We start from the raw sequence: 17,511 nt of genomic DNA, 5'->3' as shown, positions 1-17,511 counted from the left end.
CGCCAGGATCCAAGTAGTTTCACAACAATTTTGATTATATTAAAAATTATTATTTTATTTTATATTCATTATTAATATTTAAAATTGTTATAAGTATTTACTTAATTTAATTTTCGTTTTGGACATTAATTTAATTATGCAATGCGCGCATTATAAATAATTACTTAAATATTCCGTTACTAAAGTTTATACATCATGAAAAAGTAAAAAATAAATAAATAAAAATAAATGTGATAACTTTGGAAAATGTCTTATTATTGTACAATGAATAATTCAAAATATACAAGGTATCAATTTACATTAGGAAAAAATGTCAAATAGACCACTAAACTTTTACACATTGTGCAACTAAACCATCGAACAAAAAAGGGTGCAATTGAACCATTAAAAACTCAAAAATTGTGTAAATAGCATTTTTTTACAGATTACTTCTAACTTTCCTATAAATATGATTTGATAATGTCAAATTATATATAAAAAATAATTTTAATTATTATTTTTAAAAATTAAAAAAAAAACAATTTTTAAAGAAATTTAAAAAGAAGGTTCGTCTAGTGTGGATGAGAGGAGGCACTGCCTCTAACACCATTGCATCACCATAGCCCAAAACACAATTCAAAGGGCAGATAAACAGTACATTTCAGCTCTTGGTACAATTAGGAAAAAGTAAAAAACATTTATTACATCCCGTTTGATTGGGAGGAGGGAATTAAGGGGGAAAGAATTGTAATTCGGTGGAATTGCAATTCAATGAATAAAGTAGGATTTGAAATTACAGTGTTTGATATGCAGAAATAGGAGTACAGGGAATTGAAAGGTAAGAAGCGACAAAATAACTAAAATGCCCTTATATTGTGGTAGATGTTGTAGTAATAGTAGTAGTAGTAGTAGTAATAATAATAAATTAAAGCATGTGCTCCATCTCAACTAAAAACCTAAGCGAGGGTGACGCAGATTCAAACCCATGACCCTTTGCATGGCTCTGATACCAAATTAAAGTATGTGATCCATCTCAACTAAAAGCCTAAGTTGATAGTTGGACTACACATTATATTTATGCTCACAAATAATTAGTATAATAATAATAATAATAATAATTCATTCAAATAATAATAATAATTCTTTCAAAATAATAATAATAATAATAATAATAATAATAATAATAATTCTTTCAAAATAATAATAATAATAATAACAATTCTTTCAATTTTTTTTTTAAAAAAAATAAAGGGTATGGGAGGAGGGACAAAATTGTCTTTACACCAACAAATTGCCCCTCCTCTCCACCGAATTACAATTCATGGGGTACCCCATGAATTACAATTCATCATTTGAAGAGAATTGCAATTCCATCCAACAAAACACTGTAGTTTGAGAATTCACTGAATTGCAATTCAATCCCCCAAACTATATCCAACCAAATTGGCCATTATGGTAGTCTTTCATTCAAAGGATTCTACTTAGAATTTAGAAACGATGGAAGAACCCTTCTTTTGAAATTTTTTTACAAAATTGTTTTTTTTTCTTTTAAAATAAATTTTATAGATAATTTGACATTATGACATCATATTTATAGGAAACTTAGAAGTAACATATAAAAAAAAGCTATTTACACTATTTTTGAGTTTGTAATGGTCTAATTGCACATTTTTTTGTTCTTGCACAATGTGTAAAAGTTCAGTAGCTTGTTAAACACTTTTTCTATTCACATTATTACACCAATATAATTTGTATTCTCATTATAACCTTACCAATATTGACTTTTATTATATTTATATATAGATAGTAGATATAATATTTAATATATTGATCAAATTAAAAATTATAAAATTTACTAATCATATTAAAAAGAAAAAATATCAATTGGGTATTGATTTTACATGTCACATCGTGAGAATCACATGGCTAGAGAAGAGAAGTGTAGAAAAAGCCAAAAACGTGAAGAATCTACAGGAAATATAAAGGAAGATATTAAGGGGGTGTTTGGTACACTGTAATTGTAATATATTTACAATATAATGCTTTAGCCTGTCAAATGATATTGTTGGGTTGGAGAATATTACAATTTTTTCTTTTGTTGAATTGAAATTTAGGTCTCCATTCTATGAATTTCAATTCAATGTACCATGGAAAGAAAAAAAAATAAGAATTTTTTTTATCGTTAATTATTTATATTATATTACACATGAGCAATTTAATTTTTATATCACTTTTTTCCATTCACATTCTCAATAATTCTATTCCTACTTACCAAATAATGTAATTTAAATTGTTACTTATTAAGCTAAAGTGTCATTTAGCACCCTGAACTATATCCAACTATTCATGCCGCGCCATAAACTTTCATATCGTATATATCATGTCACAAATCCCCAAAAAAAAAATTCACCTAAAACTTTTAGCAGGTTTCCCTGTCTTCCTGCTGACATGACGCAGGTTTCTCACTGATATGGCATTTCTTTTAACCTTATGTTGTCCATTGAAGTATTTACATATTAAAAAATTAAAAAATATATTATATTAAAATAACCAGAATTTTCTTCTCTTTATTTTCATAATGTATACTTTTTCAATTTTGCAATTCTAATGTTTCAATTTTTTTTTAGAATTTAAAATTTTTTGGCTAATTTTTTGTTTAGTATTTTTTCAAATTTTCAAATTTATAGAAATGCAATTTTTTTTTTGTTTAGTATCTTATTGTCAACAACTAACCAGCTGCCAAGTGAAATAGGGTTGGGAGAAATATACAAATCTATTAACACTAAAGATGTGACAACAACTAGGGATATACCGTACATTCTTCACACATAATGTTTTTAGATAATGCCGTCAACAACAACAACAATAAGCATTTTGTTATATTATTATTGTTGTTGTTGTTGTTGTCACAATTAATTAAATTAGTCTACACAAAAGAAACTCATGACATTTCTTTTTTACTTTTTTGTTTTTTTTTTCTATTCTTTTTTTTTCTTTAACTATTTTCTTCTTTGTGTGAAGAATTAAAATAGAATGATATTTATGTAATTTGATTTGTTTCTTTAACCATTAAAAAGGTGAAAAATATTATTTTTTGAATTATCACCATAAAATAATATGAATGCCATACTAAAATTATCCTAATTTTTCATACTAATATATTTATTGTAGTATAAATTTTAATGAGTTTATTACCGAAATGGTCCGTCGACTATTACGAAATTACCAATTTGGTCTTCGAAAATTTTTCTTGCCCAATTAAGTCCTCAACTTTGAAAAATTTAACCATTTTGGTCCTCCGTTTATTTTACCGTTTGATATCTGTTAAATCGGGACCAAATTGGTAATTTCAATAGTCAATGGATTATTTCAGTCAAAAATTAATTACCGAAATGGTACATTGACTATAGAAAATTACTATAATGGAATGAGGGTAATTTTGTTAGGTTAAAATGTTATGTGACTCAATATACAAATCTATTAACACTAAAGATGTGACAACAACTAGGGATATACCGTACATTCTTCACACATAATGTTTTTAGATAATGCCGTCAACAACAACAACAATAAGCATTTTGTTATATTATTATTGTTGTTGTTGTTGTTGTCACAATTAATTAAATTAGTCTACACAAAAGAAACTCATGACATTTCTTTTTTACTTTTTTGTTTTTTTTTTCTATTCTTTTTTTTTCTTTAACTATTTTCTTCTTTGTGTGAAGAATTAAAATAGAATGATATTTATGTAATTTGATTTGTTTCTTTAACCATTAAAAAGGTGAAAAATATTATTTTTTGAATTATCACCATAAAATAATATGAATGCCATACTAAAATTATCCTAATTTTTCATACTAATATATTTATTGTAGTATAAATTTTAATGAGTTTATTACCGAAATGGTCCGTCGACTATTACGAAATTACCAATTTGGTCTTCGAAAATTTTTCTTGCCCAATTAAGTCCTCAACTTTGAAAAATTTAACCATTTTGGTCCTCCGTTTATTTTACCGTTTGATATCTGTTAAATCGGGACCAAATTGGTAATTTCGCAATTTAATTTTTATATCACTTTTTTCCATTCACATTCTCAATAATTCTATTCCTACTTACCAAATAATGTAATTTAAATTGTTACTTATTAAGCTAAAGTGTCATTTAGCACCCTGAACTATATCCAACTATTCATGCCGCGCCATAAACTTTCATATCGTATATATCATGTCACAAATCCCCAAAAAAAAAAATCACCTAAAACTTTTAGCAGGTTTCCCTGTCTTCCTGCTGACATGACGCAGGTTTCTCACTGATGTGGCATTTCTTTTAACCTTATGTTGTCCATTGAAGTATTTACATATTAAAAAATTAAAAAATATATTATATTAAAATAACCAGAATTTTCTTCTCTTTATTTTCATAATGTATACTTTTTCAATTTTGCAATTCTAATGTTTCAATTTTTTTTTAGAATTTAAAATTTTTTGGCTAATTTTTTGTTTAGTATTTTTTCAAATTTTCAAATTTATAGAAATGCAATTTTTTTTTTGTTTAGTATCTTATTGTCAACAACTAACCAGCTGCCAAGTGAAATAGGGTTGGGAGAAATAGTGAAATTTGGTCTCCGGTTTTTGTTTATGTTTTTTTTTTTTTAATTTTAATTTTTAATATGTAAATGCTTACATAGACACATAAGGTTAAAAGAAATGACACATAGTGAGAAACCTGCGCCATGTCAGCAGGAAAACAAGGAAACTTGTTAAAAGTTCTAGGTGAATTTTTTTTTTTTTTATAATTTCTGGCTCGATATATACGATATGAAAGTTCAGGGTGCGACATGAATAATTGAATATAGTTCATGGTGCTAAATGACACTTTAACCTCATATTAATTAATCTTTTCTCACCAAATTATAATTCCATTTCTCACTAATTTTCTTCTTCTAACCAATTACTCCATAAATATTTATTTGATTATTTTTTAATATTTGTATATCTTTTCTTAAACAACTAGTGTATAAGATTGCCCTGGGAATCCTTTTCTAGGTATAACTGCAGAGGGTGGCTGTCTTTTCTTCCTCTTTTCACTTCATCTGTACTGCATTATGATGAATAGTGAGTGAAAGGTTCTTCGTTTTTGCTAAAAAAAAAAAGGAAAAAAAAAAAGGAAAATCGCCCTATAACTGCCTAGCTGGAATCTGCCGCTGTAGAACTCCGGGGGAAGAGAGAGAGAGAGAGAGAGAGAGATAGAAGAGAATGGCGCCGGAGACGAAGGAGAAAAAGGAGGGTAGTGGAAGCGAAAATGTGAGGCCGCAGTCTACGAGGAAGAAGAAGGCGCTGGGATGGATAGAGTGGCTGAGGGGGTTGTTGTTCGTGGTGTATGAGCTGCTGTTCCAGAGGATAGCCGCAAGCCACTTGGAGAACCCTATGCCTCTCCCTCCAGTCAATCATCTCACCTGTATCGTCACCGGCTCCACCAGCGGTATCGGCCGAGAAATCGCTAGGTAACTCAACTCACTCCCTCTTTCATTTCAATGTCAATTCGAACTCTTGTGGTTGGAAATGGGGATTAGTTTTACAACGCTTATTGAATCATTCATCAGTTCAATGCTATTGGAAAAACTGTCTTGCGAATGCTTAATGACTTGATCTATGAAACTAAAGATCAAAGTCAACGTTTTTTAATATTATTAGACAGTTCAAAGAAGTAAAATGTATGTAATAAACGAGAGTGGTGCCAAAAGGAGTGATGATTTTAAAAAAAAATTGTTAGCTAATGTATAAGCTTGTTTTACAGATTCCTGTTTTTAGGAGAGGTTTGAGATGAACTATGTGATGATCACCCACAGGCACACAATCTCACTTGCTTATTCACTGCCTAAGTTCCCTGTAGGATATATCAATGACACTAAGGTGTGTGAAAATATTGTATTAATTCCCTAAGGGAATAGTTTGATCACATCAGATAACAGTGCTTTGATATATGCTGCCAGCAAAAGGAGGGTGAAATTAGAGTGTTTTGCATCATAGCCTATGCCTTAGAGCTTAAAAGAATCTGGATGAATACCTTTTTCCCAAAATTTTAAATTGAATGGGATTCAGTTTTATGAAGAAAGATTGTGTAACCTGTAAAGGTTCAGTGCTGAGAGCCTCAAGTCTGGCAGAGGGATTCTATTTGTGAAAGTTGTGTTATTAGACAATAGGGTATATTAAATTTGCCTCCACCAAGAAGGCAAGAATGTTAAGTCTTTCTTTTCATACTTAAAAATGATAGAAGGGTATATAATAGGAAAGTTCTATCTACTAAAGTAGTAACTTTTTATATGAGGCAGATGACGGGACATCTCAATAAAGAAAGTAAGACAAAGATAGTGGGATAGAGGGAGTATTAACTTTTGAACTATGCATATGCTCTTTCTTTTTGACCCTATGAATGTATTCTCAGTCATCTCTTGATGTAAGAATGAAGACAAGATAAACCTGTGTACCTGCCAGCCTTAGTCTTTTATTCTTACTTGCAAAGTATACATATGGGTACATGTATGCAAAGATATTTTTCATTTTTGCACAGAAAGTTGGCAGAAGCAGGGGCTCATGTGGTTATGGCAGTCAGAAATACAAAGGCTGCAAATGAATTGATAAAGAAGTGGCAGGAGGATTGGGCAGGGAAGGGCCTTCCTCTCAATATTGAGGTATATAATATGAACTTGAGATTGCATACTGGAAGTAGACTGTCTATTGTGTTAAATGAAATGTTCCATTAAATCCTATAGATGTGCTCTAACCTCATATTTATTTTTTATTTTGAAATGCTATGTGTTAAGTTGAAGGATACTAACTTTTTGTGATTGCAATGTTACAAGGTCATGGAACTTGATCTTCTCTCCTTGGATTCTGTTGTGAGATTTGCAGATGCATGGAATGCACGTGCAGGACCATTACATGTCCTCATTAACAATGCTGGGATATTTTCTATTTGTGGTTAGTATTCCCCTATGCCAAACATTTGACTAAGTGGAATTCTGAAATATATATTTAATTATTACGCGCACACACACGCACCAAAGTTTACTTTGAAACTTAGAGTTATTTTGATCATTTGTCGTTGTCATATTCAACTTTTTAAGCCTTTTCATCTACCTTGCTTTCATTTTCTTCTACTTAATAGTCTTAATTTTTATTGTTTTCTGGAGAATTGTATTAGAGGTGCATTTGGTCCTCTGCATTTTCCTTTTCATGAGCAATTTGGTTGTCATTACATTTCTGTCTTGCGCTTTGATGGATTTGGAAGAAAATGGACATGCTTTTATAATTCATATCTCTACCTTCCCAGGTTAATTGTTTGGTTATGTTATTATTTTCTTTAGAACCACAGAAATTCTCGAAGGATGGTTATGAGGAACACATGCAGGTGAATCATCTTGCTCCAGCATTGCTTTCCATATTGCTCTTACCATCCCTTATTAGAGGTTCGCCAAGCAGAATCGTCAATGTAAACTCCATTGTAAGTTCCAGTAAGATATGCACTGTTTTATAAATGGGATATATTCATTTACTTATCAATTATTATTCAGTTTTTTTTTTCTTCTTCTTCTTCTTCTTCTTTTTTTTGTTTTTGTTTTTTTGACATTGTATTTTATAGCCTTGTCAGTGCAAAAGAAATTTAGTTCTTGATATGTATGAAATGAAGATTTCTAGATAACTATGATTCTTTCATGGACTAACAGAAAGCGTTATTGATGATACTCATCTCCAATTTGTGTAGAAGCCACTTTACCTAGACCTTTCTTCTTATTCAATTTTTGTTTTGGGGTCCTTGGTCAATGTTGCTTTCTTAGATGCATAGTTATCAAAATGCAGTTTCTTACATCTAGAAAGAATAAAAGAATTAGTAGTTGTGAAAAATTGAAACATAAGGATCCAAGAAGGAAGAATGCTTAGCTTCCTTTGAGATGGTTTTGCTTTTTAAGAATATAGCAATGATACTGCGTAATATTCTATGGGAATTATCTTTGATAAACTCAAAATATCTGGAACACTCAAATCTAACTATGGAATATATGACACTAGGGCCATAACAAGGAGATGCTAGGAATACATAATATTAAAAGTGAATGTTCTTCACAAAGCCCTTACGTTCTATTATTGAATTTGAAACTATTGGTGGGTTCATTCCCATTGATCCTGACAAACTATAGCTAAAATTAAGAACAGTACATAATTTTACTTCAGATTACCTACTCCCTGCTAACTACAACCTTAACAGAAATCAGGTCGAATTGTGAATAGTGCTCCACTCAACTTTACATCATTTTTAAACGGCTAGGAAAATATCAATATAGGATATAATCTACATCTCCTTAACCAGAAGGTAAAACGTACATTTACTCGACATTAATATATGAATGCATCAAATAATTATTGATGCCAATTTTCAAGGAAACTAGTTAGTAGTTAAATAATGTTGAGAAAAATGTGAGGAAGTCCTAAGGGACTTTTGAGAAAAATTGTAAAGAAATATGAAGGGCTATTTGATATGTTCAGACTTGTGTAGTTAGGGTAGCTTAGAGGACATTTTAATGTTTATATGTGTGTTGTACTAATCAGATTAAAACTTAAAAGCAAGGAAATAGGAATACTTTTCTCTCTTACACTGAACCTTTTCTTTAACAAATAAGATCGTAAGCATCCTATTAACTAGACAAGTGGAATTTGACCCCAAATATTTTTTTTATGAGACCAGTCTTAGCTTTCCACTGAATTTTATGGCCTATTCTTATCAGATAACACGGATGACTGGATGTCTGGACAAATAAGCCAACTTCTCTTTGCTAAATTGATTGAGTCCATCTTCATGTGTAGTTTCCTTAAAATGACTGTAGCAGCGGTAATGGAATCTAGCTTCTGACCTCTCAATGTGAAATGACATGTTTTCAGGAAACTGCAATGAAATTCTCAAAAACAGTTTACTATTGTCGTAGAATAAGTGAATAACTGAACATAGACTTCTTTGTTATTACAGTTTAATTTACTACTGGAAAATAGTGTGTGAATTATTTTATTTTATATTTTATTGTAATTGTAGTTGTATATAAATGACTTATGTTTAGTAGTCTTCCTATGCCTGCATTTATTTTTCCTATTGTTGTTAATTCTCCACCTGACCAAATTCAGTTAATCTTTCTTTTATAATAGATACACTATACTGGATTTGTTGATTCAGAAGATATGAATGTTGTGTCTGGGAAGAGAAAGTACAGAAGTTTAGTGGGATATTCAGGCAGTAAGCTTGCACAGGCATGTATTTTGAAACTTGATTTTTAGTCTGTACTTCCTGACCCTCTTGTTTATTTTCTGTCCATTTGTGCAATCTGGCTTAAATTATATAAAGAAAATGTCCTTAGAGTTTAAACTTTTGTCGACAAGGTAAGGTAACATGTGCTATCATCTGTTCTCTTTATAACCTTTTCTTTAAAGAAGGATTTTTAACATGCCCTATCATCCGTTTATAATTCAAAAGCACACATGTCTAAGAGCTTTAAATGAATTCAAGATCTTAAGCTTGTTCTGATACTGAAACTTTATGTTTTTATTGTTTAGTTCTGTCATGTTATTGGTGATTGCCATGATCATCTTTTCCTGGAAGGCATTGCTCCATATATAAACTCTTTGTAATTAATGATTCAAGATTATGCCTATCAAAAATATTTTGATAAGGTTCCAGGTTCCAGATCTTACACTTCTGGTATTAAAATCGCAGGTTATGTTCACTAGCGTGCTTCAGAAGAGACTGCCAGCTGAAGCTGGTATAAATGCACTATGTGTTTCTCCTGGAATTGTTCAAACCAATGTTGTAAGTTTCTTAACGATGCGTTTTTTGCTTTCCTGTTGATCCCTTCTGCTATTTTACATTTGTATAGTCATTGAGGAAAATATGTTCCTTGAGTAACCCTAACTAGATCAAATATCTAGGTGCTTGGTTTTATTTCTCCCTTGTGCATATTTAGGTTTTATTTATTTGTTTTTTTTTTTTTATACCTGGAAGGGAAAGCAAACTCAAGCAAATTATAAAATGCTGCTTCCTCAAGTTGGCGTTGCCTTCTGGCATTGAACAATTTGTTTTTGACTTTGGTGATGGATTTGTAGATAGTATTTCAGATATTAATCTGGAAAAGGTTTCCAGGCAGGAGCTGGCTATGAGTTTAGTTGTTGAACAAAGTTTACATTGTCACATTATTGATTTTCCTTAGTTACACTTCTGAATTGGTGAATGAACTCCAAACACAAATAGAAGTAAGAACAGGAGAAAGAAGATTTTTTGAGCATCTAGATAAGTCTAAAGAATGGGAAGCTAGTTATTTCTTTCTATAGGAGAGACCGAGAGAGCTGTTTGCTAAGCATCTGCCAAATCTTCTGATTACTCAAACCACTGCCTTGGTTGTTTCTATTACAGCCAAACCTTGATCTAGTCTTGGCCTCAGACCACTGTAATTCGTTTAAAAGAATAAGGATTTTAAAATATAACAAAACAAAAGGATGGCCTGGAGGTTGAAATCTGATTGGTTCTTCCTTTTCTCTGGTTTACTTCTATACTTGTTAAGAATATGGTGTTTCTGGATTGATAAATTTTATTGGAAACATAACAAATATTCCAAATGGTTTAAATGCCTCAAGTTGCATACAATTCTAACTTGGCTTGGTTTCACATTAAATGAACTTAGGTTTATCAAGAAAAAATAATGACAAACTTTGCTTTGTGATTGAAATATAAATACCTGTATTGTAATTTCTTCTAATGAATGATTATTTTGAAAATAAATAGTGTTCTCAACTATTTTATGAAAATGAAGTTCAGTTCTAATTTAGCTTAATTTATTCTCAATCCATGAACCGAATATTGAAAAAGTAAAAACCAGAAGCATTTTGTATCCTAGAGAATGATAATCTGCAGAATGAAAAATAAGATGAAATTGACAAATTGTCTTTGCCAAATTTGAATATTTATTTGCATTGTCTCCACTCTCCACCTAATCTAGTAATCTGCATATTTATTTTTGCAAATATGATTAAAATAATGCAGATTATTGTCTTCCTTTTTTTTTTTCTTTTTTTTTTTTTAATATTTTTATGTTTTGTTACGTCTTCCATTGTTTTTGATTCAGTGTTTCTCTTATTTACAGTATTGTTGTAAATGTAGGATTTCAATTCATTACATAATATAATTCATGTTTTTTACTCATAATGCAGGCAAGAGATCTTCCTAAGTTCATTCAAGGTGCATATCATCTGATACCGTATCTTATATTCACTCCTGAGGAAGGTAACTTAAATCTGCCCAATTTTCTGCAGTACTTTATATATAAATATAGGGGAGGGTTCAAGTACTTTATATATAAATATAGGGGAGGGTTCAAGTGAGAACATCTCCCCCTGTAAAAAGCATGGACACATCCACTCCCTCCATCTTGAGAAATCAAAGGCTAAGATCTTACCATTACTAAACTTTTAAGTTTGTAATAATTAAAAAAAGAACCGCTCTCTTAAAAGTTTTCAATAATTATAAAATTGACTCTGCATTTTTTTTACTAAAGCCATCAGCCATTGATGAACCCTGATGGACGGTTAATATCAGTCCTCACTTTTTATTGGAGAACCTTGTTCTCATTTGATCCTGCTCCCCCTATATATTGATTGATTGATTGGACATTTGTGCAGTCCTTCAGCAATTTCTTTCTTACAGTCGGTTTCCTGCCCAAATCTACAATTTGGTTCTAGGACTATTGTCGTTTTATCACAAATTGGTCATTATAATGGCTGCTGCAGGTTCTAGAAGTACACTTTTTGCGGCCACTGATCCTCAAGTTCAAGAGTACTGTGAGATGTTGAAAGCGGATGAATGGCCAGTCTGCGCTTACCTTTCTCAAGATTGTCGTCCAATGAATCCCTCCGAAGAATCACATGACCTTGAAACTTCTTACAAAGTTTGGGAGAAGACCTTGGAACTGATTGGCCTTCCCACAGATGCAGTTGAGAGGCTTATCGAGGGGGAAGAAGTCGAGTGCAAATTTGGAAAACCGAAGGATTAGCTCAGTTGTGTGGCTTGTTTACGCACCTTCATGGTTAGTTGTAAGCTATACGTCACTGCAGATTCAGCCAGCATTGTTTAACGATCAAATAGGTGGTTTCTCTTTGGAGTGGTTGGCCCTTTACACAATGGACCAAACTGGCCTTAAGATTCAACCTGAATTTGTATGCTTTACTTCTCTAGCTATCAACTGGTAGTAAGTTGTTTATCTCCTCCACGCATAAAAGAGTTGTAAAACTTTTTAATCATAACTAATATACGTTTGATGAGCAGTGAGTGGAAAGGTGGCAAAGACTACTGTGCTTATTGAGTTTTAGTGAGCGTTGTAGCTTTTTACTTGTGCAGTTAAAATGTTCTAAGGGGGTGTAATGGTGTATTCAAGACTTTTATGGAACTTTAAAAACTTTCACCGGTCGTTTAGTTGCAATGGGGAAAGAAATCCCAATATCATGGGAGATGATTACTGTGAGAATTTGAGAATTTCAAATCCAGTTGGTATTCATGAGAACTTAAAAGGTGGCAATAATAAGTAATATAAAGACTAAAATGTGTATATATATATATATATATATATATATATATATATATCTTAAATGACAAGTAAATTTGAATTGAAAGCAATAAAAGAAATAAAAAGAATTTTTAGAAAACATACTTGTTTGAGGTTGGATTATTGATTATTGCTCCGAAAGATAGGAATGAGAGTGTTCGCAAACCAGTCTGTCAGATTGGTTTCAATGACGGACAATCAGTTCGACGTTTTTTTTTGCTCAGAAATTGGAAAAGAAGCGAGGACGCGTGAGGTAGAGGTAGTTTCGGAAAATGACTTCCCCCTAAAAAAAGGGAAATCATTTTCCTGAAAAAATGACTTATTTTTCATTGACTACATTTTTTTCCTTCCCAAACACTAAAAATTCAGATCATTTTCCGGGTTTTCAAACACACCCTTAATTTGTCTTGTGACTCGAATGAAAGATATACAAATAAAAGAGAAGTGCTACTAGTGAGATTCAAACCTATAACATAAACTATTTAATAGTTACTATTTACTAATATCAAGTTTAGAGTTTCAAATCTAATATAAACTACTAAATATTTAGTAATTTATACATAAATATAGATTTTGATCAATCTACCTTGCTAAAGCTAGAGCAACAATAATAATAAATTAAACTTGTATCCATGCATCATGTGTCTTAATGCTAAATAAGGGAGAAGTTGAGAAATTAAACAGATGACATATGAGTCCACTCCACCTGCAGCTGACTACTGTATGTGCATGTGCACACAACGTCAGGTTGTTTACCAACGGTCGGATCACAATTCATATCCGCTCCGATCCCTCACTAAATTGTTTCTATCCATTTTGCGTATATTGAGCTTCTACGTTAAAATTTCACTCATAATTAGGGAAGGAGTCAGAAATTGCTGAGGTTTGATTCTTAAACTTGTTTTTTTTTTTTTTGAAGATGATTCTTAAACTATTTGTAATAAAAACTCATTATCAACTAATTAAACTGTTTCAACTTTTCACTATTTTTATGTATAATAATATATTATTTATGTATACTAAAGCCTATACTCCCCGGGGTTCCATGAGATCACTTGTTTAGGTAAGATCGTGAGATCAGATCTTGTGCATCCATGTAATATATTTTAATAGTCTAGATTGATTGACACACACTCCGTTCGCACACATTTAATCACAGTTCGCACACACTTCAACTTGAAATCTTAATCAATCTTAGACCATTAAAATATTTTGAGATCAAATCTTGTACAATCAATCTAAAAAATTTTAATAGTATAGATTGTTTGACACATCCACTCCATTCGCACACATTTAATTACCGTTCGTACACACTTCAACTTAGAATCTTAAATCAATCTAGATTATTAAATTATTACATGAATGCATAAGATCTGATCTCACGATCTTACCTAAACAACTTATCCCATATATATAAGGTAGGGTTCCAGTGAGACCACTTGCTTAGGTAAGATCGTGAGATCACATCTTGTGCATCCATGTAATACTTTTTAATGGTCTAGATTAATTGACAGACACACTTTGTTCGCACACATTTAATCACCGTTCGCACACACTTCAACTTAGAATCTTAATCAATCTAGACCATTAAAAAATTTTGAGATCAAATCTTGTACATCAATCACTGTTCGCACACATTTAATCACCGTTTGCACACATTTAATCACCGTCCGCACACACTTAATCACCATTCGCACACATTTTATTACCGTTCGTACACACTTCAACTAACTTAGCATCTTAAATCAATCTAGATCATTAAATTATTAAATGGATGCACAAGATTTGATTTCACGATCTTATCTAAACAAGTGATCTCATATGATCCTATATATATATATATATATATATATATATATATATATATATAATGGTGGTTGGTCATCATCATGTAACAAAAGGGAGCAATTTGTGATACGAAAATAATCATCATATGATAATGAGTGTACTTAACATATAATGTATGGAGTGATCACATCAAGAAAATATATCACAATATTTCATGTATCAACCATGTTCTAAAAAACTAAGCATCAATTGAATGCAAATACATATAGCATATGTCATAGCAAAAATTATCCCTAAATATAATCATTCATCTAGATTTGATGATGCAATTTCAAGAAAATATGATGAATCACACATTCACACCAAATAACATCTATTACATAAATATATGCATGTATAGATATTTCCTTTAGCAATGAAAATATTTAGGGTCGTTTACTTCATTTTTCTGTTTTTCCATTTCCAGTTTTCCATTCCTCCATTTTTCCAGTTTTCCTTCTCCATTTCTCCATTTTCCATTTTCCAGTTTTTTAATTTTCATTCCCTATTGGCCTATTCCTCCCTTTTTCATTTATATAATAATGATGATGATGATGATGATGATAATTTTAATACACCAATACAAACCTTACACTAAATAAATTACAACCGATTACAAAACAAAATACACAATAATAACATGTATAAAAATACAAAAGTGAATTTTTTTTTAAAGTAATAAGCGTACATTTTAAAAAAATAAATATTATTATTTGTAAAGGCATAAAAAATTTATATTTGAATTTTGTTATTGTATCTAAAAGTATAAAAGTGAATAAAACATTTGCAATTTGCAATAATAATAATAATATTATTATAATAATAATAATAATAAGAGAAGAAAGAAATGAGAGAAAAAAAAAAAGAAAGAAAGGAGGGGGAAAACAAAAGTAAGAAAAAGTGAATAAATCATTTGCAATTTGTAATAATAATAATAATAATAAACAACGGAAGTAAGAAAGAATTGGGAAAAACAAAAGAAAAACAATACAAATAATAATAATAATAATAATAATAATAATAAACAACGAAAATAAGAAAGAATTGGGAAAACAAAAGAAAAACAAGAATGGGAATAAGAGATGCTAGGCGCACGCCACACCCAAGAATCGATCCCTAGACCTCGCGCATTGTTCACCCGAAACACTGTTCGTCCGTGTATCCATTCCTCCATTTGGAGAATGGATAATTTCCTTTCTCCAAAACTGTATAAGAATTGGAAGAATGGAGATGAGATTGAGATTGGAAAACAAAATTTAGTAAACAAGTTTTCCATTTCTCCCATTTAGTAAACGACCGCTTTATCTTTCTTAGGTGAGCTACCGAATCAGAAATCGCTGTCCAGAGATTGGAATTGAAGCCGCCTCCGATCCAAGAGAAACATCAATCATTATCTTTCCAAGGCTCGAACCCACTCCCATCATCCATGTGGGAGTGTTAATCGGGACACTGAATACCACTAAACCACAAGGTCATTGGCAACATCAATCATTATTAATAATCCTTCAATTGTATATATTTACAGAATTTTAGTATAATTATAAATTTATAAAAGACAAAGAAGTACTATCATAAACGCCCATATGCGAGAGTCAATTCACCTGCGCCCATATGCGAGAGTCAGTATATGCCATCTGAGCACAATGTGCACATATATATTTATTTACAACAGTTTTGAAATAAAAAATTAAAATTGAGTATATTACCGAAATGGTCCCTCTACTATTGCGAAATTACCAATTTGGTCTTCTACAATTTTTCTTGCCCAATTAAGTCATCGATTTTGAAAAATTTAACCAATTTGGTCCCCCGTTTATTTTGGTGTTAAACATCCGTTAAATTGGGACCAAATTAGTAATTTTCTATAGTCAATGTACCATTTCGGTAATTAATTTTTGACTGAAATAATCCATTGACTATTGAAATTACCAATTTGGTCCCGATTTAACAGATATCAAACGGTAAAATAAACGGAGGACCAAAATGGTTAAATTTTTCAAAGTTGAGGACTTAATTGGGCAAGAAAAATTTTCGAAGACCAAATTGGTAATTTCGTAATAGTCGACGGACCATTTCGGTAATAAACTCATTAAAATTTATACTACAATAAATATATTAGTATGAAAAATTAGGATAATTTTAGTATGGCATTCATATTATTTTATGGTGATAATTCAAAAAATAATATTTTTCACCTTTTTAATGGTTAAAGAAACAAATCAAATTACATAAATATCATTCTATTTTAATTCTTCACACAAAGAAGAAAATAGTTAAAGAAAAAAAAAGAATAGAAAAAAAAAACAAAAAAGTAAAAAAGAAATGTCATGAGTTTCTTTTGTGTAGACTAATTTAATTAATTGTGACAACAACAACAACAACAATAATAATATAACAAAATGCTTATTGTTGTTGTTGTTGACGGCATTATCTAAAAACATTATGTGTGAAGAATGTACGGTATATCCCTAGTTGTTGTCACATCTTTAGTGTTAATAGATTTGTATATTGAGTCACATAACATTTTAACCTAACAAAATTACCCTCATTCCATTATAACTGAACAATTAGTCTCATGTTAAAACTAATTAAAAAACATTTATTGGTCATTTTGTAAAAGAAATTAAATTAATTTTTAGTAAGGAAATTAAATTAATTAAAACAAATATTATGACTAATTAATCATACCATATTTAGTATTAAAAAAAGCATACAATATTTATTGATCATTATATTAATTTTACCCAAAAATTATTGGCTCACATATTGACTTTTCTTTTTTTCCCATTATATAAAGAAATAATATTGTAATTGTTAATTTGTGAGTCTTGAATGCAGGGAAAATTCTAACTGGTTCCTACTTGGATTTTAATCAAATTAACTATCTGTATTTACTTTGTTATCTGAATCAGAATAAAAGAATAAGAAAAATAAATGAAACCAAGATATTTTATGCAGTTCGGAGAACTTCTCCTACATATGTGGGGTCACTCAAAAGTGAAACCCAACTCCACTAGATGATCACATATGTTACACGGTTGAACAAATTTTCATACTACATTTATGGCCT

General features: G+C 30.6%; 1 protein-coding gene across 1 annotated transcript; it reads left to right on the top strand.

Moving 5' to 3' along the window:
- Positions 1-5,052: 5,052 nt before the first annotated feature.
- On the top strand, positions 5,053-12,478 carry LOC115996437 (dehydrogenase/reductase SDR family member FEY-like). Its single transcript, XM_031235651.1, has 8 exons — positions 5,053-5,483; positions 6,551-6,671; positions 6,843-6,960; positions 7,347-7,483; positions 9,175-9,276; positions 9,740-9,832; positions 11,227-11,299; positions 11,803-12,478. Exons 1-8 carry the CDS (start codon positions 5,236-5,238, stop codon positions 12,063-12,065), a joined length of 1,155 nt encoding a protein of 384 aa, XP_031091511.1. The 5' UTR covers positions 5,053-5,235; the 3' UTR covers positions 12,066-12,478.
- The last annotated feature ends 5,033 nt before the right edge of the window (positions 12,479-17,511 follow it).

Source organism: Ipomoea triloba, chromosome 11, assembly GCF_003576645.1.
Source record: "Ipomoea triloba cultivar NCNSP0323 chromosome 11, ASM357664v1".
NCBI lineage: Eukaryota > Viridiplantae > Streptophyta > Magnoliopsida > Solanales > Convolvulaceae > Ipomoea > Ipomoea triloba.
Note: the sequence above shows the minus strand (reverse complement) of the source record. Positions and strands in the feature narration are given on the sequence as shown.

Coding starts and splice junctions, on each gene's coding strand:
- LOC115996437 (XM_031235651.1), top strand. CDS start 5,236: ATGGCGCCGGAGACGAAGGAGAAAAAGGAGGGTAGTGGAAGCGAAAAT. Junction 9,277..9,739: donor CAGGCAGTAAGCTTGCACAG/GCATGTATTTTG, acceptor TTAAAATCGCAG/GTTATGTTCACTAGCGTGCT. Junction 9,833..11,226: donor GAATTGTTCAAACCAATGTT/GTAAGTTTCTTA, acceptor CTCATAATGCAG/GCAAGAGATCTTCCTAAGTT.